Source organism: Aethalodelphis obliquidens, unplaced genomic scaffold, assembly GCF_003676395.1.
Source record: "Aethalodelphis obliquidens isolate GAN/ISIS:26980383/991018 unplaced genomic scaffold, ASM367639v1 scaffold5, whole genome shotgun sequence".
NCBI classification, from domain to species: Eukaryota; Metazoa; Chordata; class Mammalia; order Artiodactyla; family Delphinidae; genus Aethalodelphis; species Aethalodelphis obliquidens.
The window spans coordinates 44,706,100-44,726,512 of record NW_020837949.1 but is presented as its reverse complement, the minus strand read 5'-3'; the positions used below and the strand labels follow the sequence as shown (position 1 = coordinate 44,726,512).

Below are 20,413 nucleotides of genomic sequence, written 5' to 3'. Positions count from 1 at the left end.
GTTTACTAACTGGGAAGGCATCCACTATAACAGAGGGAACAAATGAGTTTTTCTTTACAAACCTGTCCCTGACCCTTGCTTTTAGCAAGGGTTCCCACTTTCCTTGGCAAGCTTTTTCCTGCTCTAAAGCCAAGTACAGCTGAGCAGGCAGGGAGCGTATCCTCACTGGCTGTGCAAGGCTGGTGGCTGAGGTCACACATGCCATTGTAGAATGGAAGTTTGGGGATATATGAATAAAGCAGCACCATTATCTAAAATCTGGATGACTTTTACAGTGTTGTGTTTGAGAAAGTGGTAGCTAGGTGAAAATTCAACATTATAGTCCAGAAGCAGCAATTTGAGGACTGAACTGCTTGACAGTCCTTGCTGCCACTACAAAGCAAAATCTTCGTGCTAAACAGAAACTGACTTTCAGCTGAGGTCAGTGGAGGAGCAAGATTACTGGGGGAATCTTATTTTTTTTGTAATACATTATTCTTTCCTTCAAGCCCTGATCCTTTATGGAGTCTGATATTTCATGAATGTTGTTGAGCATTTTGGAGGTTTCCTCCTTGTGAGATTTTGTACTGTCAGAGTTGATGCTTTTATTATAATTCACACATACAAGATACAAGGCATTACCAAAGAGACTATTTTTTTACTCAAAAATTAAACAACTAAAAATTAAATGTAGTTTCTAAACTTTATTTTGCCATGTTATAAATTCTAGCATATGAAATAATTCTGTAAATTTTAGAAATATAATCATCTCTGTATGATTTTTGTCTTATGTTATCATAGAAATTTTTATAAACATTTATTTGCTCCCAGAAGATATTCCTAAAGTTAACTTTCTAAAGTTAGCTGGCTAAAAGACCTACCATTAGTATAGATCCACCCTTTGCCTTAAATTTTAATTAATTGAGATTTCTTAACAATTGCTGTTTTAAACATAAAATTAACAGTCATTACAATTAATTTTTGCAGTAATTTATTATTGCAACAGTAATTGTATATTTATAGTTCAACTGAATGACAGAATTTTAAGGTATAAATCATATAGGAAGACCCTTATTGACAATTGCACCTGGAATGCTCATCTGTAATTAAATGAAAATATTCAAATGTTTATAATAAACCTGAACAACTTGACTTGTTAAAATGCTGATTAGAAATGATTGTCTACATGTCATGTGATCAGTGATTATGCATAAGTTTAGGGATGCAAGACATGCTGCTGAAGTAGGTATTTGACTATTTGGTCATTTCTCTAAACTTGAAGAATAAACTAATGCAATTTCAAGTAGATGCCATGGAAGGAATTCAGTCACGGTTTAGTGGTTTTGAACTCTAGCTTTGCTACTTTAGTTTTGTACATATTTATTTAGCACCTACTCTATGCTGAGAATTCAATCAAATACGGACACATCAACCAGTAAGAAGGAGGCCTTTGTTCTCTATGTGCTGATAGTCTGGGGAGTTTACACAATTTACACAGCTTCTCTAAACTTCTGTCTCCTTTCCTACTCTGTGAGCCTCACAACTATATTAATAAATGTCAAATGAGATGATGGGGACAGCCTGTATTTCTTGTGCCATGTAAATAACATATTTATTAACATCCCAATTGTCCCAACCATCATACAGGGCAGGTAGTGCAGCTTAATTGTCATGGGAACATGCTTAGAGTCCAGAGCCTGGGTTTGAATCCTGGTGGTTGTGTGACTTTGGGTAAGCAATTTAACCCCACTGCTCTTAGATTTACTACAAAATTGTGACAATTAGATTACTTCCGGACTTCCCTGGTGGTGCAGTGGTTAAGAATCCACCTGCCAATGCAGGGGATACGGGTTTGAGCCCTGGTCCGGGAAGATCCCACATGCTGCAGCACAACTAACCCCGTGCGCCACAACTACTGAGCCTGTGCTCTAGGGTCCGTGAGCCACAACTACTGAGCCCACGCGCCACAACTACTGAAGTCTGCACACCTAGAGCCCGTGCTCCACAACAAGAGAAGCCACGACAATGAGAAGCCTGCGCACCGCAACGAAGAGTAGCCCCTGCTCGCGGCAACTAGAGAAAGCCCGTGCACAGCAACAAAGACCCAGTGCAGCCAAAAATAAATAAATAAATTCATTAAAAAAAGCAATTAGATTACTTCCTTCATTGACAATTAAATTAAATAACGGATTATAGAATTCAGCATAGAATCTAGCACATAATAAGTATTCTGCTGAGGTTAACAGTTATTAAAATTCAGTGCAATTGATCCCCAATTAAAAATAAGGGAATGCAGAGAGGTTATATAATTTATTCAAGGCCACACAATAAATTGCAGAGATGAGGCTCAGCCAAAGCCCTTATTTTTTACATTTTGGGTCTCTAAACATATTGTCATAGATGTAACTGTTGGATGAATTTGAAAGATACTTATATTATGTTAATCAATGCTTTTAAACTTTCTCCTTGGCTGGGTAGGTCCTCCAGCCCAGTTTCTTTGCTTGCCATCCACATCCCAGACCACCAGATTGAATCCTCCAGAGTGTGGATGTGGCCTGGTGAAGGGTGAGACCACATTAGTCCTTAGTCTCCAGCTGCCTCTCCATTGAGAAAGAAACAGTTATCTCATTGAGACAGGGACCTTGCTTGGGTAGGTGAGCCAGCCTCCCAAAAATTGTAAAGCTGGGTCCACTCATTGAATTGTGAATCCTGTCGTCCTCTCCCTCTCACTGAGCCAAGCCTGAAAGCTGAGCTCTTTGTGTCTAATCTGTTTGTGTGTGTGTTTTTAATTAGCTTGTTGAATTACTCTCTTAGAGATGGCGGAGAAGTCTCAAGGAGACCAGGAAAAGAGCAGGAGAGACATCCTGAGGTCCACCAAGAGGACATGGGCTCCCCTGGATGAGCAGCCGCCCCCTGGCTCTGAGGAGGAGAGCCACAGTCTCACCGCCCCCATGCTGGGTGAGAACGGGCCCCCAGGGATATTTGAATCCAACCTACTGTGAGTGGTGAGGGATATGGGGTTTTGGGCTGGGGGCAAATGATTTTGGAACAAAGATTTGACTTTGAAGATACCAGTATTCCTGGCATGATACCAGAAACTTCTATGAAATGGGCACATCTGACTTCCCCGACAGACACCTAAGACACAGACCTTCTTGATGGAAACAGACCAACTAACGAATGAACTCTGCTTCCTTTCCACTCCAAGATCCCCTCATCCTAAGTCCCCAGGATCATAAAGCTATGTGGAGTCCATGCCAGAGACATGAAGCTTCGTAGGACATCAAACATTTTATTGAAAGGCTTTTATTTGCTGGGTCTTGCACAAGGTGTTGATAATAATTTTAATTGTTTAAAGAGTAATAAGTAAGAAAACACTTCTCCCTTCAGTGTGATTTTTTTGTTTGTTTGATTTTTTATGATGTAACTGATGGCTTTTCTTCTTTGCCCACCACCAATTTATTCTATCCCTTCACAGTATCTCAGTTGAAAACTAAGCACCTCCCATGTCCACTTGGCCTTTTTGGTTCACCAGACACCTTGTGAGGGGGTAATTCAGGTACCTCACTGCTTCGTAGGATAAAGTCAAAGAAAATAAGCCCAGAGTAACCTGTAACCAACCAGAATGGAAACAAATATTTACAGGAAAACTGCTTTTATATCCCTTCCTTTTTGCCTGTTGACTATTTGTTGAGCCAGTGGTAAAGATCCACCTTAAAAGACACAGGGTGCCTGTGGCAATTCTGGGACTGTAGTGCAATTTGCCCCTGGAATGAATGCAAATTTGGTTCCTAACCTGGCAGAGAACTCCTTGCAAATGAACATCACTGGCTAGCTGCCTTATGGAAATGTGATTCAGTAAGGAGAGGCTCCACGTGATTTATATCCAACTAGAGAAAGGCAAAAGTCTCCTATGCTTTTTCACCCTTTGTATTCACACCAGGTAATTTAAAAATTATTCTAACATCTCTTGCTCTTTGGTGATTTTTTTTTTTCCTTTTCACATTTTTTTCTTTCTCTCTTTTTTTTAAGTTAGTCCTTTGGCAAGTTTACAGTTCATTTTCAGGAAAAGCTGATTATGGAAAACCGGAAGTTTTGCCTTGGGGAAAAAATGAATATGCTTATAGAAACATGTGACTAAATACTAGGAACCAGACCTATTAGGTGGTGGCTGAATAACAGGGTGGGATCACTTTAGCTGGTTATGCTTTGACTAACTGGTCTGTTTCTCATTAGTAGAAGATTCCAAACAAGAAAGTATTCAGCACTGGCTGGACTCTGGATTCTTGTAAGTGTTTCTTTATGCCCTTACACATCCTTCTTGCAAAGATCCATGAAAACAGTATGGGTAATCCTTCAGGGACAGGTGTGACATGTAGGGATTTTCATTTTAACTGGGTGTTTGAAGGATTACTCTGTTATTGCAAAAGTTATATATCGGTTTAAAACTACAAAATAGAGGGGCTTCCCTGGTGGCACAGTGGTTGGGAGTCCACCTGCCGATGCAGGGGACACGGGTTCGTGCACCGGTCGGAGAGAATCCCACATGCCACGGGGCGGCTGGGCGCGTGAGCCATGGCCGCTGGGCCTGCGCGTCCGGAGCCTGTGCTCCGCAATGGGAGGGGCCGCAGCGGTGAGAGCCCTGCGTACCGCAAAAAAAAAAAAAAAAAAAGTACAAAATAGAATAATATTTCAGCCCCCAGCTGTTCATTGGTTTCCAAAAGACCTCTTATAATAAAGCCTAACTGCATAACTCTGTTTAATTAAGGAGCAATTTAGCATAATTTATTTACACACATTGTTTGACTCACAATACTTTTGTTTCTTTATAGTGTCTCTGTAAATGAAAACCTTCAGCCAGCCATCGACCACATCGGTAAGACCAGAGAACCCAGAAGCAGTTATGCTTTGTGGACCTGAGTAGGAGATGTATTAAAATGTTTGTGTGAATAAATCTAAAAATGAGAATTATCAGAGGTTCCTAGAAATGGAAAAGAAATCTCAGAAACCATTCAGCTCAATCACTTTCTTTAATATTTAAGGCAAGCTCAGAACAGATAGGTGTTATCCAGCAGCAGGTTGGGGGCTAGAAACAAGGACTCTTGCCATATCATTAGCTCAGACTCTAACAGAAAACTCACTGGGTCTGTGAAGACATTTTGCAAGGATGTAATTATGGAAATGAAAATGAAATTGTTTAATTTTTCCTGACACTGTATTGTACTTTTATTTCTAAATCTAGTTTCTTTCTATTCTTCACTCTTAAAATTATATCCTCTTTCTAATGATGCATTTGTTCTCAAAAACAACAAATGACTGAATTCTATAGCAAACAGTACAAATATGTATTTCCGAGGCAGAAAGTGTATCACACTTGTTACATTGAGATTTGATAAGAACATTACAAGAAGAAAAAGAAATTTAACTACAGGTTTCACAGTTTACATCTTCATTAAGTCAAATACAGTATTTCATAGACTGTAAGACTCCTCAATCATAAAATGCACCCACATTTTAAGTACCACTCCAATAGGAAAATAAAACAACCATCCTTGTCATCCCTGTCAATTATAACTAGGCATTATAGTAGGCAACATTGACTACTAGACACATCCTGATTTCATAGATGTTAAAATGTGAAAACAGTGTGTTTTAAAATTGATGTAATGCCCTAAATAATGCATGTAAAAAATGACATAAATAAGGAGTTTAATGATTAGAGGGAAAATTATTAGTCTAATTGCTACTTACTTGGCTGGTTTTAATTATTTCACTTCCTTCACTGCCACTTAAATTAAGATTGACCATTGGCTACAAACCAGTTTAAATTTAGGAATTTTTACTTTAAAAATCTAGGTATATTGTTCAAATTTCCTCCTTTGCCAAGCTTCTTTATTTTTTTTAAATATAAAAGTTCCATGATGCCAAAAATCTCTGAAGATGTTTGCCAATAAATTGAATTTAAGTACCTTTGTTCCTGACAGTTTATTCTCATGAAAAGGCAGGAAGTTAAGAAATATAGCCAGCATTTCATATCCCTCTGATACTTCATCTTGCCCAGATTATAGTAGGAGGCCTGGCACCAGTTCTGGGGTTGTCAGTAACTATATTAAAAGCTTCACTTCCCAGAAATTAAGACAAATCATGGCCCTTCCTCCTTTGAATCAAGTCAATGAAGTAAAAGCATGAGGTGAAGAGTTGGAGGAAAGAAGGGTAACAAGATGACTCTGAGATCAGACATGCACAGTTTCTATCTGCCAGGTCCTTTGTCTTTAGTGAAGTTTTTAATAGTAATGGAATAGCTTCTTACAAGTTTAATTGGGCCTTCACTTTTACAAGGCCCTTCCTCATCTGTCATATTTTAAACTCAGTAACCTGTGTGGTAGCAAGGCTGGTGTTCATCTGTGTTTGCAGGTGGAGAATCTGGGTGGTCAAGTGCCACGATTTTTAGTTACAGCTGGTTGGAGGTGGGTGGAGGGACCTGTGGCTGGGCATGCTCTCAGCCCCTCTGTGTGCTGGTTTTGCTGCAATGAGCTCAAGGCACCCTGAGTTTAGGGAAGCCGAGGACCGCACCCGGAAGTGGAAACTGTAACAGTAGTAGCAGAAACTGGAGACCTGAAGGTCATGAGGGGTGTGTCAGAGAGAAAACTGTGGTGAACCAAAAAGGAACTGAAGAAGAGAAAGAAAAGTATTCTCTGCTGGAGGGAAAATCCTGTGAAAGCTCCCACAATCTCAGTATGATGCAGAGTGGTGCATTCGTTCCTAGGTAAGCCATAACCAGTTACCACAAACTTGGTGGCTTAAAACAGAAATTTGTTTTCTCACAGTTGCGAAAGCTGAAAGTCTGAAATCAAAGTGTCAGCAAGGTTCTCTTTTAAGGAAACATTTTAAAGTTCTTTAAATCCTGCAACCTTTTGGGGGCACGATATAGTTCAATCATTATATCTTCTAAGGGAAGAAAAATAATACAGTGTCAGGTGGGAAATTATTATATATAAGTACGTTTCACTGTAGTGATTTTTCTTTTATTTCAAGTATATTTTCTTAGAGTTTCAGGTTTGATTCTCTTGTATGTGCTTTAATATCAGTAACTATGGCAACAAGATTTTAAATGCTGTCTGTAGTATAAGTAAAGGGGAAAATGGAGAGAAAAAAAAAAAGTGTCAGCAAGGTATTCTCTCTCTGAAAGTTCTAAGGGAAGAATCTTTCCTGGCCTCTTTCTTGTGGTTCCCTTCAAACCCTGGCATTCCTTGACTGGTAGCTACATCACTGCATGCTCTGCTTCTGTTTTCACATGGCTGTCTTTTCCCTGTGAGTCTTCTCTATTCTCTTAAGGACCCCAGTCATTGGCTTTAGGATTTATGGCTCACCCTTATCCAGTATGACCTCACCTTTACTAATTATATCTGCAGAGACCCTATTTCCAGATAAAGGATACATTCTGATATGAAATTTCAGATACTGAAATGAAATTTGAGGGGATACTATTCAACTGACTACAAGTAGAAACCACTCTGAGGCTGGTTTCCCTCAGTGATCGTTCTGAGGCTTTATACATTAAAGTGTAACAATATCCAAGTGCCTGCTCATCTTCCAGGGGACCCAGCACCTCCCATGGAAAGCATTCTAGTGGACCTCAAATAAAATGAAGAGGTGGAATAAGGCTTCAGTGGCCCTATTGCTGATTTCCTCCCATGTCTTGAGATGGCCAAGGTCAGGTCTTCGCTTCTAATGGCGATTTTTTGGTTTTCATGCTGCTCTGCAGCTACCTAAAGTCTAATTTTTTTTAAAGTCTAACTTTTATTAAACCGGAATCTGGTTGGCCTATCTTGTTCACCACCATTATGCTAGGTAGAGCTCCCAGAGGGGAATGAAATTAGTACATGTGGAGGGCACACAGTCTAGGTACTTTTTGTGTATATTATCTCATTTACCAGAACCATCTTCTGTGGTGGATATTATCATTAGTAACTTTTGCAAAGAGGAAAATGAGACTCAGAAACGTTAAGTAACTTGCCCAAAGTAACCCAGTTAGTAGATAAGTGAGTTGAGATTTGAACATGGGTCTGTCTGACTCTGCAGCCACGTTTCCTCTCTAGAGGACTAGAGTATAATTTACCATCCGTGTTATGCATGGACACTCCTGGAAGTATCCTGGGAGGAAAGCTCTGCATCAGTGTCCCTGCTAGAAAAGTCAAAGCATGAACAGTGTGGGTCAGTTCACTGGCATCTACTTCTCCCTCCGGGTCTTCTGACTCTTGTGTACCGGCTTTTACGGCCACAACTCAGTCCTCATGAATTTAAATGTTTTGAAGTGGGACAATGCTAACTTTTTAAATGTCAGTCAAGTATCCGTAGAAATGAAAAATGGCCACATCTGGATCTTAAAATAAAAAAGATGCATCAAATTAGTTTTCTAGAAAGTCATAAGAAGTCCATTCTACCTTAACTCCAGAAATTTTAAATTATAAGAAACTAAACTCTTGGAAAATCGACATGAGTGAGGTACTAGCACTTAAGAGTTGGAAAATTCCATGGTTATTGTTTTTTTTTTCCTGAGGTTCACTCAGGTTTTTCCTGAGGTTTCTGATCCCTATACATTTCAGTCTCAAACTTATAATTAGTAATAATTAGTAATTATCATATATTGAGTGCCTGTTGCATATTTTAAAAATATTGTGAAGTATTTCTCAAACAAGGTGATTGATTAACCTCATTAAATATTGAAGAAACAGAGACTCGGTAAAGTTAAGAGATGTACCTAAAACCACATAAAGCCAAAGAGGTGGACACATGATTTGAATTCTGTTTGATTTCAAAGTTCATGCTCTTTTTACCAGAAACCAGTATACTGCATACTGGTGTAAATCCATGGCCATTAATTTTATCCCTAGCTTTTCCTTATTTCTGTGAGCTAAGCTTGGATGGCAAAAAGGGACACTTCCATTTAAGGGCGTTCTTGTATTGATAAAACCTTATTTCATTTACACTTGAGGTACATAATGAAGATTTAAATATTATTAATTAAAAATAATTGTAGAGAGGGAAGAAAGCAGAAGCAAGAAGTACTACAATCCTGCAGCCTGTGGAACAAAAACCACAGTCACAGAAAGACAGACAAGATGAAAAGGCAGAGGGCTACGTACCAGATGAAGGAACAAGATAAATCCCCCGAAAAACAACTAAATGAAATGGAGATGAGCAATCTTCCAGAAAGAGAATTCAGAACAACGACAGGGAAGATTCTCCAGGACCTCAGAAAAAGAATGGAGGCAAAGATCAAGACGATGCAAGAAATGTTTAACAAAGATCTACAAGAATTAAAGAACAAACAAACAGAGATGAACAATACAATAACTGAAATGAAAAATACTCTAGAAGGAATCAATAGCAGAATAACTGAGGCAGAAGAACGGATAAGTGAACTGGAAGACAGAATGATGGAATTTACTGCTGCGGAACAGGATAAAGAAAAAAGAATGAAAAGAAAGGAAGACAGCCTAAGAGACCTCTGGGACAACCTTAAACGCAACAACATTCATGTTACAGGGGTCCCAGAACAAGAAGAGAGAGAGAAAGGACCCAAGAAAATGTTTGAAGAAATTGTAGTCAAAAACTTCCCTAACATGGAAAAGGAAATAGCCACCCAAGTCCAGGAAGCGCAGAGAGTCCCATACAGGATAAACCCAAGGAGAAACATGCCGAGACACATAGTAATCAAATTGGCAAAAATTAAAGACAAAGAAAAATTATTCAAAGCAGCAAGGGAAAAATGACAAATAACATACAAGGGAACTCCCATAAGGTTAACAGCTGATTTCTCAGCAGAAACTCTACAATCCAGAAGGGAGTGGCATGATAAAGTGATGAAAGGGAAGAACCTACAACCAAGATTACTCTACCCAGCAAGGATCTCATTCAGATTCGATGGAGAAATCAAAAGGTTTATGGACAAGCAAAAGCTAAGAGAATTCAGCACCACCAAACCAGCTCTACAACAAATGCTAAAGGAACTTCTCTAGGCAGGAAACACAAGAGAGGAAAAGAACCTACAATAATAAACCCAAAACAATTAATAAAATGGTCATAGGAACATACATATCAATAATTACCTTAAACGTGAATGGATTAAATGCTCCAAACAAAAGACACAGGCTTGCTGAATGGATACTAAAACAAGACCCATATATATGCTGTCTACAAGAGACCCACTTCAGACCTAGGGACACATACAGACTGAAAGTGCCTGCCAATGCAGGGGACATAGGTTCAAGTCCTGGTCCGGGAAGATCCCACATGCCACGGAGCAACTAAGCCAGTGCGTCACAACTACTGAGCCTGCGCTCTAGAGCCTGTGAGCCACAACTACTTAGCCCACATGCCACAACTACTGAAGCCCACGCATCTAGAGCCCGTGCTCCACAACAAGAGAAGCCACCGCAACGAGAAGCCCGAGTACCACAACCAAGAGTAGTCCCCGCTCGCCACAATTAGAGAATGCCCACGCACAACAACAAAGACCCAACGCAGCCAAAAATCAATCAATAAATTAATTTTTAAAAAAACTATTAAATAAGAACTTACAAGATCCAGTTCTAAATTTGTTGTCTATATTATAAGAATGTTTATAATATGAAAGCATAATGTTTATCAAATGAAAACATTCAAAGCAGAGAACTATGCAAGGTGGAGGATGCAAAGATGTAGAATATATGACTCCTGCCCTCAGGTATGTCACTCTGACTTTCCAGGACCTTTACAATGTGAATATAACCTGTTCCAATTTTCTACAAGACTGTCTAGTCTCATCTCCTCTCATTATACCTAGTTCTTTCTCTTTCTTCATCCAGTTCCTCCTGTCTTAAAGTCTTTCCTGTTCCGTTTACCTCTTGCCCTTCTTTTGAGACTTTACCCAAGTCCCATATTCTCTGTAAGGCCCTTCCTGACATCTGCACTAAGAGACTCAGTCTCTCTTCTGAACATCAGTGACATCCATCATGGGTTCTACCCATATGACACTTGGTCTGTGCTGCCTCAAATTATTAGTATATGATCGGCCTCATTAACAAAATTGTAAAGGCCACTGAGGCAAGAATTCTCTCTCACACATCTGGTTTCCCTAAAGCTAGTCAACAAAAAGATCTTAGTAAAACTGGTCCATAATAAACATGATTTAGTCAGATTGGGCAATCTTCAAAAAAAGGTGAGACCTGAGCTAGTCAATCAAAGAGAGACATGGTTTTGAAAAAACAAAGAGACAAAGCAAGTCGATGTCATTTCCTGGAAGCAATAGGAGCTTGAATAAAGGCACAGAGTGAGAAGCAAACTGAATGTGTGCAGGAAAGCATATAGGGTGATAAGACTAGAGAAAAGGTTTCACGCTAAGGAGCAAAGGGAGACATGTTTCTGTTAAATAGGGTGTGGTCAGGTTATAAATGCCTTAAAATGCAGAAAGAGGGAATCACGCTTGACGTCTTAGGACAGGGATGGCAAAGAAATGTCATCTCAAGTACCAGCCAAAGGATGGGTAGTTACAGCTGGGGTCTGTGTTGAGTAGAACTGTGAAGCCATATCTTTGTTCACCTGGATAGAGGGTCATGAATAATAAGTAATAACTCCACAGGTGCAGCGTTGGGGAATTGAAGCAGGTGTGTTTCACATTTGCCATCTCTATTGTAATGAGTTGTGAATGGTTTCTAAGAAGAGAGATGACAGATTCCAGTGTTTATCCTGGCAATGGGAAGAAGGTGCACCCTTTGGGAAGAAGCTAGTATGACCTCAGGCTTGGGGTGATGAGAGCTTGGGCTGGGTGTCAGCAGAGGAATAGAGAAGAAGAGTCCACAGCATCTGGAAAATAAACAGCTATCTGGGTTAAGAAGAGCAAAGCATCACAACTGGCTTTAAAGTTCTGAGCATGAGGGTCAGGGAGAATGTCAGAGTCTCTTTTTCTTGTAAGAATATAGTTTAATAAGTTGCCACCTGAGACAAACAAACCCTGATGACTGCCTCTACTAAGTGTCTTGGTCATGCAGGAGTTAAATATACAGAAAGCTGCAGAATGCTATTATTTTAGAGGCCTGTGAAAATGCAATTTGATTAGTCTATTGGACGATATTCCAAAGAACCAAATGTCTTCCATGAATCAGTCAGAAATGCTTAGGAAAACCAAAATAAAAAATGCTTTCCAAGCCAATAAAGGTGCTAATTAGTGCCTTCTGCATATCTCACTACATCTTCTCCAGTAATACATTTTGCAGGGTTAAGTGCAGTGTCTGCTGCTTCAGATGGCAGAAGTCCACCTAACAGTAGGGAGGGTGGCTGGAGACTCAAGTATCTAAAAGGGAATCAGAGCTGGCGTTTTAACCCATGCAATGGGATGTATTGAGTAGAGTAGGGAATTTTTTTTTTCTCACTTTAATTTTCCTTCAGACCAACCCTTAGGAATCTTGAGGATAGGAGAACTTGAATTTTTTCTTTCTTTCTTTGTTCCCTCAATGCTTTTAGAGAGTAAAATCTGGCTCTAAAAACCTAATAAGAGTGCTATCTTGGGAGGACAAAGAAATGGAGAAAATATCAGAGTCAAGCACCCAGAGAAGCCAGTGTGGATTTGAGCAGGCTTAGCAGGCAGGCTTATGTGGTGAACACAGGTGCGTCTGTAAGGGTCCCACCTTCTACCTGAAGAAGCTTGGGGAAGTCTGGGGTAACAGGAGCAGCTTGTTTGTCCCATGATGGCATTCCCTAGGTGTCAAATTTGTGCTCTGATCAGAGGTCACAGACTTAAATGCTTCTGTGAGCCAGGCAGGTGAGTGCTAATGAACCAGGCAGGCGGGGAGACTGCAGAGAATTGCAGGGCGCATCACCTCCAGCAGATGTTGCCCTGAAGAGACCTGAGCCAGGGCTGCTGGATCTTCTGGGTTTTAACAAAAGCCTGGGAATACCAATGCTGCTGAGAACTGGGCTACCAGCTTCAGGTTCATTATTGAAAACAGGCAAAGAAGCAAGGACCTGACCCTGACCAGGTTGTCCTCAGGTTCCAGGAAGTTTACCTTACAAATTAACAAAGTGGAAAAAAAAAAAAAAAAGCTGAAGTAAAACCAAAGAAAACTCAAACAGGCAAGGAATAATAGTTTCACACTGTCCTGCGCAAGACTCAACTGTCAGCGTCCAACACTGGGAAGGCCAGTTCCTGTTTCCACAGTCATCAGGAAGTAAACACATAGTAATGCTAAAAACGCCCCTTGGTCTCCCAGGACTCAGGGTGTCCAGGGAGTGAAAAATGGAAATGAAGCAGTGAAGCTAATTGATTTTTGATAATTATATTACAATTTTAAAAATCAGGCTTGTCTTGTGAGTTTCAAAAATTATATCGATTTTCCCTGGCTTCATTTTCTCCAGAATCTAAGCTTGGCAGCAGAGAAGGCTATGTGTCTGAATATATTGGATAGAGATAGACATTTGTGTCATTTTAAACAAGATCAAAAAGAAAGAGTATAGAGTCTAACAAAAGATGTAAAAGCTATATCTGTATATCAGTAAGTGCGAGATTCAGGTGAGGGGGGTCAAACATCCTGCCCAGCCCCTAGCTGTCAGCGACGGCTGGGCCTTACAGGGCCCGCTGATGCTAAAACTGTGTAAGGCTTTCATGTGTGTCATCAGACCAGAAAACAACACTTCGGTGAACTAGCCAGGTCCACTTTGCACGTTCCTTAGAAAATATGTTTCTTTCAGGGGCTTCCTTCCCCTTTGGGGCTGCCCTTGGTTTCTTGGCGACCAGATTGCTCCTGAACCTGGACTGCAGAGCTGCAGTGTGTGTGATCCGTGGAATATGGCTCCTAGATCTGTGTGGGCACTAGAATCTCATGAAGAAGCCCTGAGTGAAGGGATGTGGAATTTTATGGATGACTTGGATGTTCTGTGGGGCTAGGGTTTTTGAAAACTCAACAAGGCTGAGCTAACTCTTTTCATCAGTATCTGAAAATGGTTCATTTCCTGTCTGACAGTTTGAGCAATTCACTGTGGCCACAATGCCAGACCCCTGGCCTGGACATACACATCCGTTCACATGTTCTAGGAAATCCAGAGCAATAGCAGACAACCAGAAAAGACTGAGGCAGTGGCAAGAGTGGCGGTACTGGCAGAATATGAAGCCAAATGTCCTAAAACCCCAGAGTATTTTATGCAAGAGCTGCTCAGAAATTCCAGAATTCTCTGGATGAGCTAACTAGGCACAAATGGAGCCTGCCTTTGTGAGATACATGCAGAGCAATAGATGGAGATGGTGGGGGCAGGGAGAAATAGACAAAAGATTGCTGAAAAAGATAAATATTTATTTTAACCTTCCATTTTGGGCAACCTATTATTTAATTCATTAAGTCATTACAACATGACTGCCAAAATATTATACTGTGCTGGCATCTATAACATGATTAATAAAGTGGCAAATAGGCTTTCTCCCATGTGACAACTTTAATCAATTGGCATTGGCTTTATGATTTGAGAAGGTTTGAGACTGAGTTCAGTGAGCAAGAGTGCTGCAGTGGATTAGCAATGCCTGCCTAGGTGAGCGATTTGGTGTTGAATAGATGAGTTTTTCAAACTCTGGATTGTGGAGGTGACTGACAGAGCGAAGGAAGAGCTAAATGGGAGACCACTCTGCCCAGAACAGCACTCCTTTTATCTATTTAAATTACTAGAAATTTGCAAAAGAATTCCTCACTAAAACCCATAGTTTTAAAACTACTGAGGTAATGGGCAAAAGACTGGAGTTTGGATTCTAAGCTAATTTCTAAATTGGTGCATAAGTTTGAGTCAGATATTTTAACTTACATGAATAACTGTCACCAGATATCACATAGCACATTTAATAAATGTCACGTTTGTATCATAATAATGACCATTCACCTTGATATTCCATCCTTGGTAGTGGCTCCCTATAATGTTCTATGAAGCAGTTTATTCTAAACTCATAGTTTATTCTAAACAAAGGGTGAAGTTTGTTTATTCAAAAAAAAAAAAAACCACTCATGAAGTTTACTCTACACAAAGAATGGCATAAAAGCTTCAACTCATTCAATTCCTGACAATTTTGAGAGCCTATCTAGGCTCTATGAGAAAGTGGTGTCATTGATTAATGATGTCTGCTATGAGAGTGAGATTGAGAGTGGTAGCATGGAGATATATATACTTTGTTTTTAAACCTTTATCATAGATTAATATTTTTCACCCTATATAGCTCTTGTGGTGACAGAATTCCATTTGTTTTGTAGGGCAGAACTTACTGTATCTGTTTTCTCATTACCTTTTAAAATTGTAGTTATGTATTTCGGACTTAATTAAGAATCCACTATTTGCTCACACCTCAGTAATATACCTCTAGTCTTTATCTTTCTAGACCAGTTGCCCTTTTCCATTCGGCAGGGTCACTGAACCTTAAAAAAAAAACAGCTGAAAACTATGAGTATTCTTATCTTCACCCTCAAAATTTGGTATTCAGAGACAAGTTCCCAGATACCTTGAGATCTATTCAGAGACCCCCTACCCAGAGAGGAGCTCTGGCTCCAGACTGAAGAGCCCTTTATTATTTTCCTTTTTTATGTATGTTTCAATCATTTAAGCTTGTTTTTCCAAAATCTCTCCCAACCTGTGTTATATTTCTTATGGTGAAGAACTTTACATTCTCATAGAAGTGCTGGGTGGTAATACTTCCAGTTTGATACATGTCACACATTTGCGCCCAGGAGAGCCACAGTGAGAGGAAATTGGAAGCCCTGGGGATGGAGTGGGGGACTTCTGAGGAACTGCCTGTCTTCTGAACACTTCCTTCTGCAGATGTCTACCGCAGCGTTACCTCACAACACAGGTTCTGAGTACCGCTTCGGCCCCTGAATAGGCCTCTCTGACATCCAATATGTAGCTCTTCTATTCTGTCCTCAGCACCACTAACCAGGCAAATGGACTTTCAGCATCGTCCTTCTCACATTTACTTGTTTGCTCAAAAACTTTTTATTGTTTTCCATGTCCTAACACGTACATAATAAACTCTCCTTTCCAGCTTTCGAGTAAGCAACAAGACAATCTGTTGACAGCGTAGTGTCTTGAAAAGAAACAACAGGAACAAATAAAAATAAGCTGTGGCACCCTACTGGCCATGGGAAATTTATTTACTCTGAGCCTCAATTTATTTCTCTTAAGTGGGCATGAATGATACCTATTTCACGGATAAACAGATTGTGCATGTAACATCCTTAGCACATTGCCTCACACAAACTTAATGTTAAATAAATAGTAACTATTATTGCTATAATCAATAATAAATGTAATGATAAATTCCTGGATCTGCTACTTCTGACTGTGTGGTCATGGGCTCATTACTCAACTTCTGTGAGTCTCAGGTTCCTTATCTGAAAAATAAGAATAGGTCCTAAATTATAAGACTGTTGTAAGGATTAGGTGATACAAATTAATGGAAACTGCTCCGTGAATGCTGGGTTCTTCATGTATTCTTTTGCCTGTCCCCATCCTTGCTCCTCAACCTTTTGTACCAGGAGAGAGTATTCCAAAATGCCTTGTGATCTAATCAGCCTATAGCCCTATCACTGTGCTTGGCACTTGCTATAGACACTTTTCTTTCATAATGACACCTCTTTTCCATTTATCAAATTCTCCCCATTCTTAAAAATCCAAGACAAGTACTGTTTCCTCCATGAAATCTTTGCTGACTACGTCATTTGCCACTGACTTCCCCCTTCACTGAGCAAGTACCACATTTCTTCAAGTGCTTGTCACACAATTTAGCCATTAATTACATTCTGTCTTGTTCACTACAGAGATGCCTTTTATCTCAGGCTGATACAGTCTTGGATATGGAAATCAATGCCATGTTGGTTTGTTGGAAGGTGAGAAAACCTTCCTTTAGAAAAAAAGGAAATTAAGCTCATCTCCTCTTTTTTGTTGCAGTTCCTTTTCATGAACAAGGAATGGTTCAAATGACTGTGAAAGACTACACGAGGTAGGCGACAGAGTCACTGTTATTTCACTGCAGGAGTTTACAGCCACGTCTTTCATAAATGAAGTGGAAGTGAGGAGGTCTCTTTATAATGCCATGGATCTTGGGATCTTGTCCCTGGTTTAGCCACAGTGCCTAAACCATTTGTACCAGCCTCGAGAGAGATAGAGGTTCTTTAATTGTCATAAAGGAGTGTGCAGATTAACTCAGCAAATGCTGGCTTGGGGGGAGTTTAATGAACGCATCCACGTAAATGGTATTCTACTAAAATTCAGCTATTCATGAGGACCTGTACATAAAGTAGTTACATTCATTATTTTCATATTGTCCGTTATTATCATGCTGTTTGCTGGACAAGAATGCCTACAGTTTCCAATGTTAGGAGTTTAATTAAAGCATCTGTGTAAATGGTATTCTACTAAAATTCAGCTATTCATGAGGACCTGTTCATAAAGTAGTTACATCTGTGTTTCCATATTGTCCATTATTATGGACATTATTATGTCCATATTTGCTGGACAAGAATGCCTATGGTTTCCACTGTTAGGTAGAAAGCATTTTGAGTGTCCCTAATATGAGGAGAGAGACTAGGTCCCAAAGGGGTCTCAACAGCAGCAGGAACATCACCTGGCAACTTAGTAGAACTGCAAGTTTCCAAGCCTCACCCCACTCACATCACATCAGAAAATCTGGACGTAGGGATCAGAAATCTATGTTTTTGCAAGCCCTTCAAATATTCTGAGGCCCACTCTAGTATAAGAACCACCGGAACAGACAGTGTGCTTCTGGGGCTTGGGAACTCTGCTTCCCACGCTCTAGTCACTCTTGCCTTCTCCGGATAATTCGAACTTGTCGAAAACCAAACGTTCAACACTGTATCCCTCTACCTCCTACCGATTCAGACCTAAAATGCTACTTCGGCATAGTTTTTCCCTCTTAGAAGATTAGATGTTTTTGCTACTCACAGAATCATAGAGGCGTGGGGACCACAGAAATCTCTCAGGCAACTCGTTTTGTTGAAGAGGAAAATGACAAGTTAAGGTCAGTGACTCACCCATGCTCCTACAGCTTGATTGGAATTGTGACTGTACGTGGACTCTCCTGGATCCAAGGTCAGGGCAGTTTCTGGGTAGCTCTGCTGAACATTATAAAATAAAGTGTGAATCTCAAACACAGAGTGAAACAAAAATTATGGCAAACCTAATGCAAACGGAGGGGAGGCAGTAAGTGAAAGGTATCTTCTTCCTGCCTTCCAAGGCTCTCAGCCAGCTCAGTCATCTGCTAAAACAGAATCTTTATTATTGAGAAACGTGCATTTTCTCAGCCTTAATACAGAGAAGCAATTAAACAAAGAAGAGGCGGGGCCCAGCTCTTCTTACCAAATGTGGACCAGGCTAAGGCAAATTCAGGAGCCCATGTAAAATAACTTGGTCTCCTTGGGAGAATTGATATCAACATTGTATCCTTTGATAAATTCCAATTTTGTGCCCACTTGCTGTTATATTTGATGAGGCTAGATATGTTATGGTATATCTGAGCCATATAAAAGTGAACTATATTATAACAGGGTTCCATTCTGTTTGGAAACCCTTTCAGATGACTTGCATTGCAGGCCTATTTGCAGGGAGAGATGCTCGTGTTTTTTTTGCCTTTGCCATAAGAAAGGAGTTTGTTAGTGTTGCGTATGGATGACCACAGGAGACAGCACTTAGAGAGTGGTAACCATGCAGTATGAAACCCTCCACCACTACGAGAATTCATGCAGAGTTGCTTCAGTGGTTGCTTGCTCTACCTCTTTCATCACATAATTTTAACTTTTTCCTGAAAGTTGGTGCCTAGCAAAGCTGTATTCCTGAAAGGTTCCCCAATGATTTGCCATCTGTCCAAAGTGAGACATTCTGTCACCTTTATAATGAGTACTTGTGGGCACCTAACACTTAAATTCCTACACCTTCTGTAACACAACGCTCTTGAAGAGAGGAGCAGTTCCTCTGCTGCACACTCTCTCTTCTTCAAAGGTGCGGCCATTACGAGATTATTAGAAATAAAGAGGAAATGCAAATGTTTGCTCTGGAAGGGAAAGAGTCACAGTGACCTCCCAGGGCACTATCTAAATCAACACATCTCATCGTTGGTATTTCCCCCCACCCCCGACTGCAGATCTCTGCATCAGTGTTTAGAAACTCCCACTCTCTCCAGAGGGACCAGTTTCAACTCTGGCCATTCTGCTGCAAGTATACCACAAAGGTACGTGATTTCCAGGCACTTTTCATCCAGAAAAATCATTCTCTTCAACGATGGATTTCATGAAATTACAAATAGGCACTTGAGAAATACTTGTTGAATGGATGGATGAGAGAATGAATAAAGGATTTCAGAACCCCAACTTGCAAGAACGATGTAAAAGATTCAGTGAAGGTGGACTAAATATCTGTCAATGGGGAAATGGCCAGTTAAACTATTGGCCCACCCACTTTATGGAATTCTATACAGTGATGAAAGGAATAGGTAGAGATAACTATACTAACTTGCAATGATCTTTAAGTCATATTTTAAAAGGAAAAAAATCAAGATGCAGAAAGATACATAGAATGTGTTACTGCTTATAAAGCCAACAAGTGAAAACTATAAAGCATATATGTAACTACATAAAAAGAAAATGTCTGGAAGGATACACATAAATTCAGTAGGAAGGCAGTCAGGATTTGCAGGGGTAATGGCCAAGGGGAGAGAGACCCTTATGTAGGACATTGCAATTTTTAACAAAGTGAGTGTATTTTATGTCTTTCTTACCTGATTAAATATAGATTTAAAAAAGTAAATAATATTGAAAGTATTTTTAATGACAAATCAATCAATAATTATATTCTTGGCCGTGAGAATGTGAGCCATTAGAAAGCAGGACTATATTATTTTTGTTCTTTTTTGTGCCTTAGATGCCTACCAGAGAGCCTAGAACATGACAGACGTTCAATAAATATTTGTGTAAATGGGTAGTCAGTGAGGGGGAAGTGAGCTGGTATATATAAATATAATTTCCACATAACTGCAGGGTATCATTTTAAGTGCCAGCACTGAATAAAACAAGTTGAAAAAAGTACTTCTTGCTTCTCAGCCAAGTCCAAAAAAATACAGAACATATTTTAACCTCACCTAGGGACTTAAAGTCATTATTTGTGAACATTAGTCCTGTAGTCTCCATTTAGTGATATCCTCAACAAATCTGCGTGACTGGGGGCGCCCCAGACTGATACTCTTTTTAAATATTCTTTTTTTTAGTCTACTGTTTTCAGGGTTGATTTTTTTTTCTTCTATTTCATATTGCCATCAACTACCATTTTTTGTGGTTATCACTTCACTGCCTCTGGTTTTTGTCCCACAATATCCCTGCCATATCTAATTTAACACCTGCCTGTTGTGAAATGGAAA

At 39.9% G+C, this 20,413-nt stretch overlaps 1 protein-coding gene across 1 annotated transcript in view; it reads left to right on the top strand.

Annotated features, from left to right (window-relative positions):
• Positions 1–2,915: 2,915 nt before the first annotated feature.
• The window catches only part of ITPRID1 (ITPR interacting domain containing 1), a 67,804-nt gene continuing 50,306 nt past the window's right edge, over positions 2,916–20,413 (top strand). The window contains 5 exon segments of the mRNA XM_027102785.1: positions 2,916–2,937; positions 4,219–4,267; positions 4,812–4,855; positions 16,936–16,987; positions 19,145–19,231. Of these exon segments, the coding sequence (XP_026958586.1) occupies positions 2,931–2,937; positions 4,219–4,267; positions 4,812–4,855; positions 16,936–16,987; positions 19,145–19,231 (239 nt within the window). The 5' untranslated portion in view covers positions 2,916–2,930.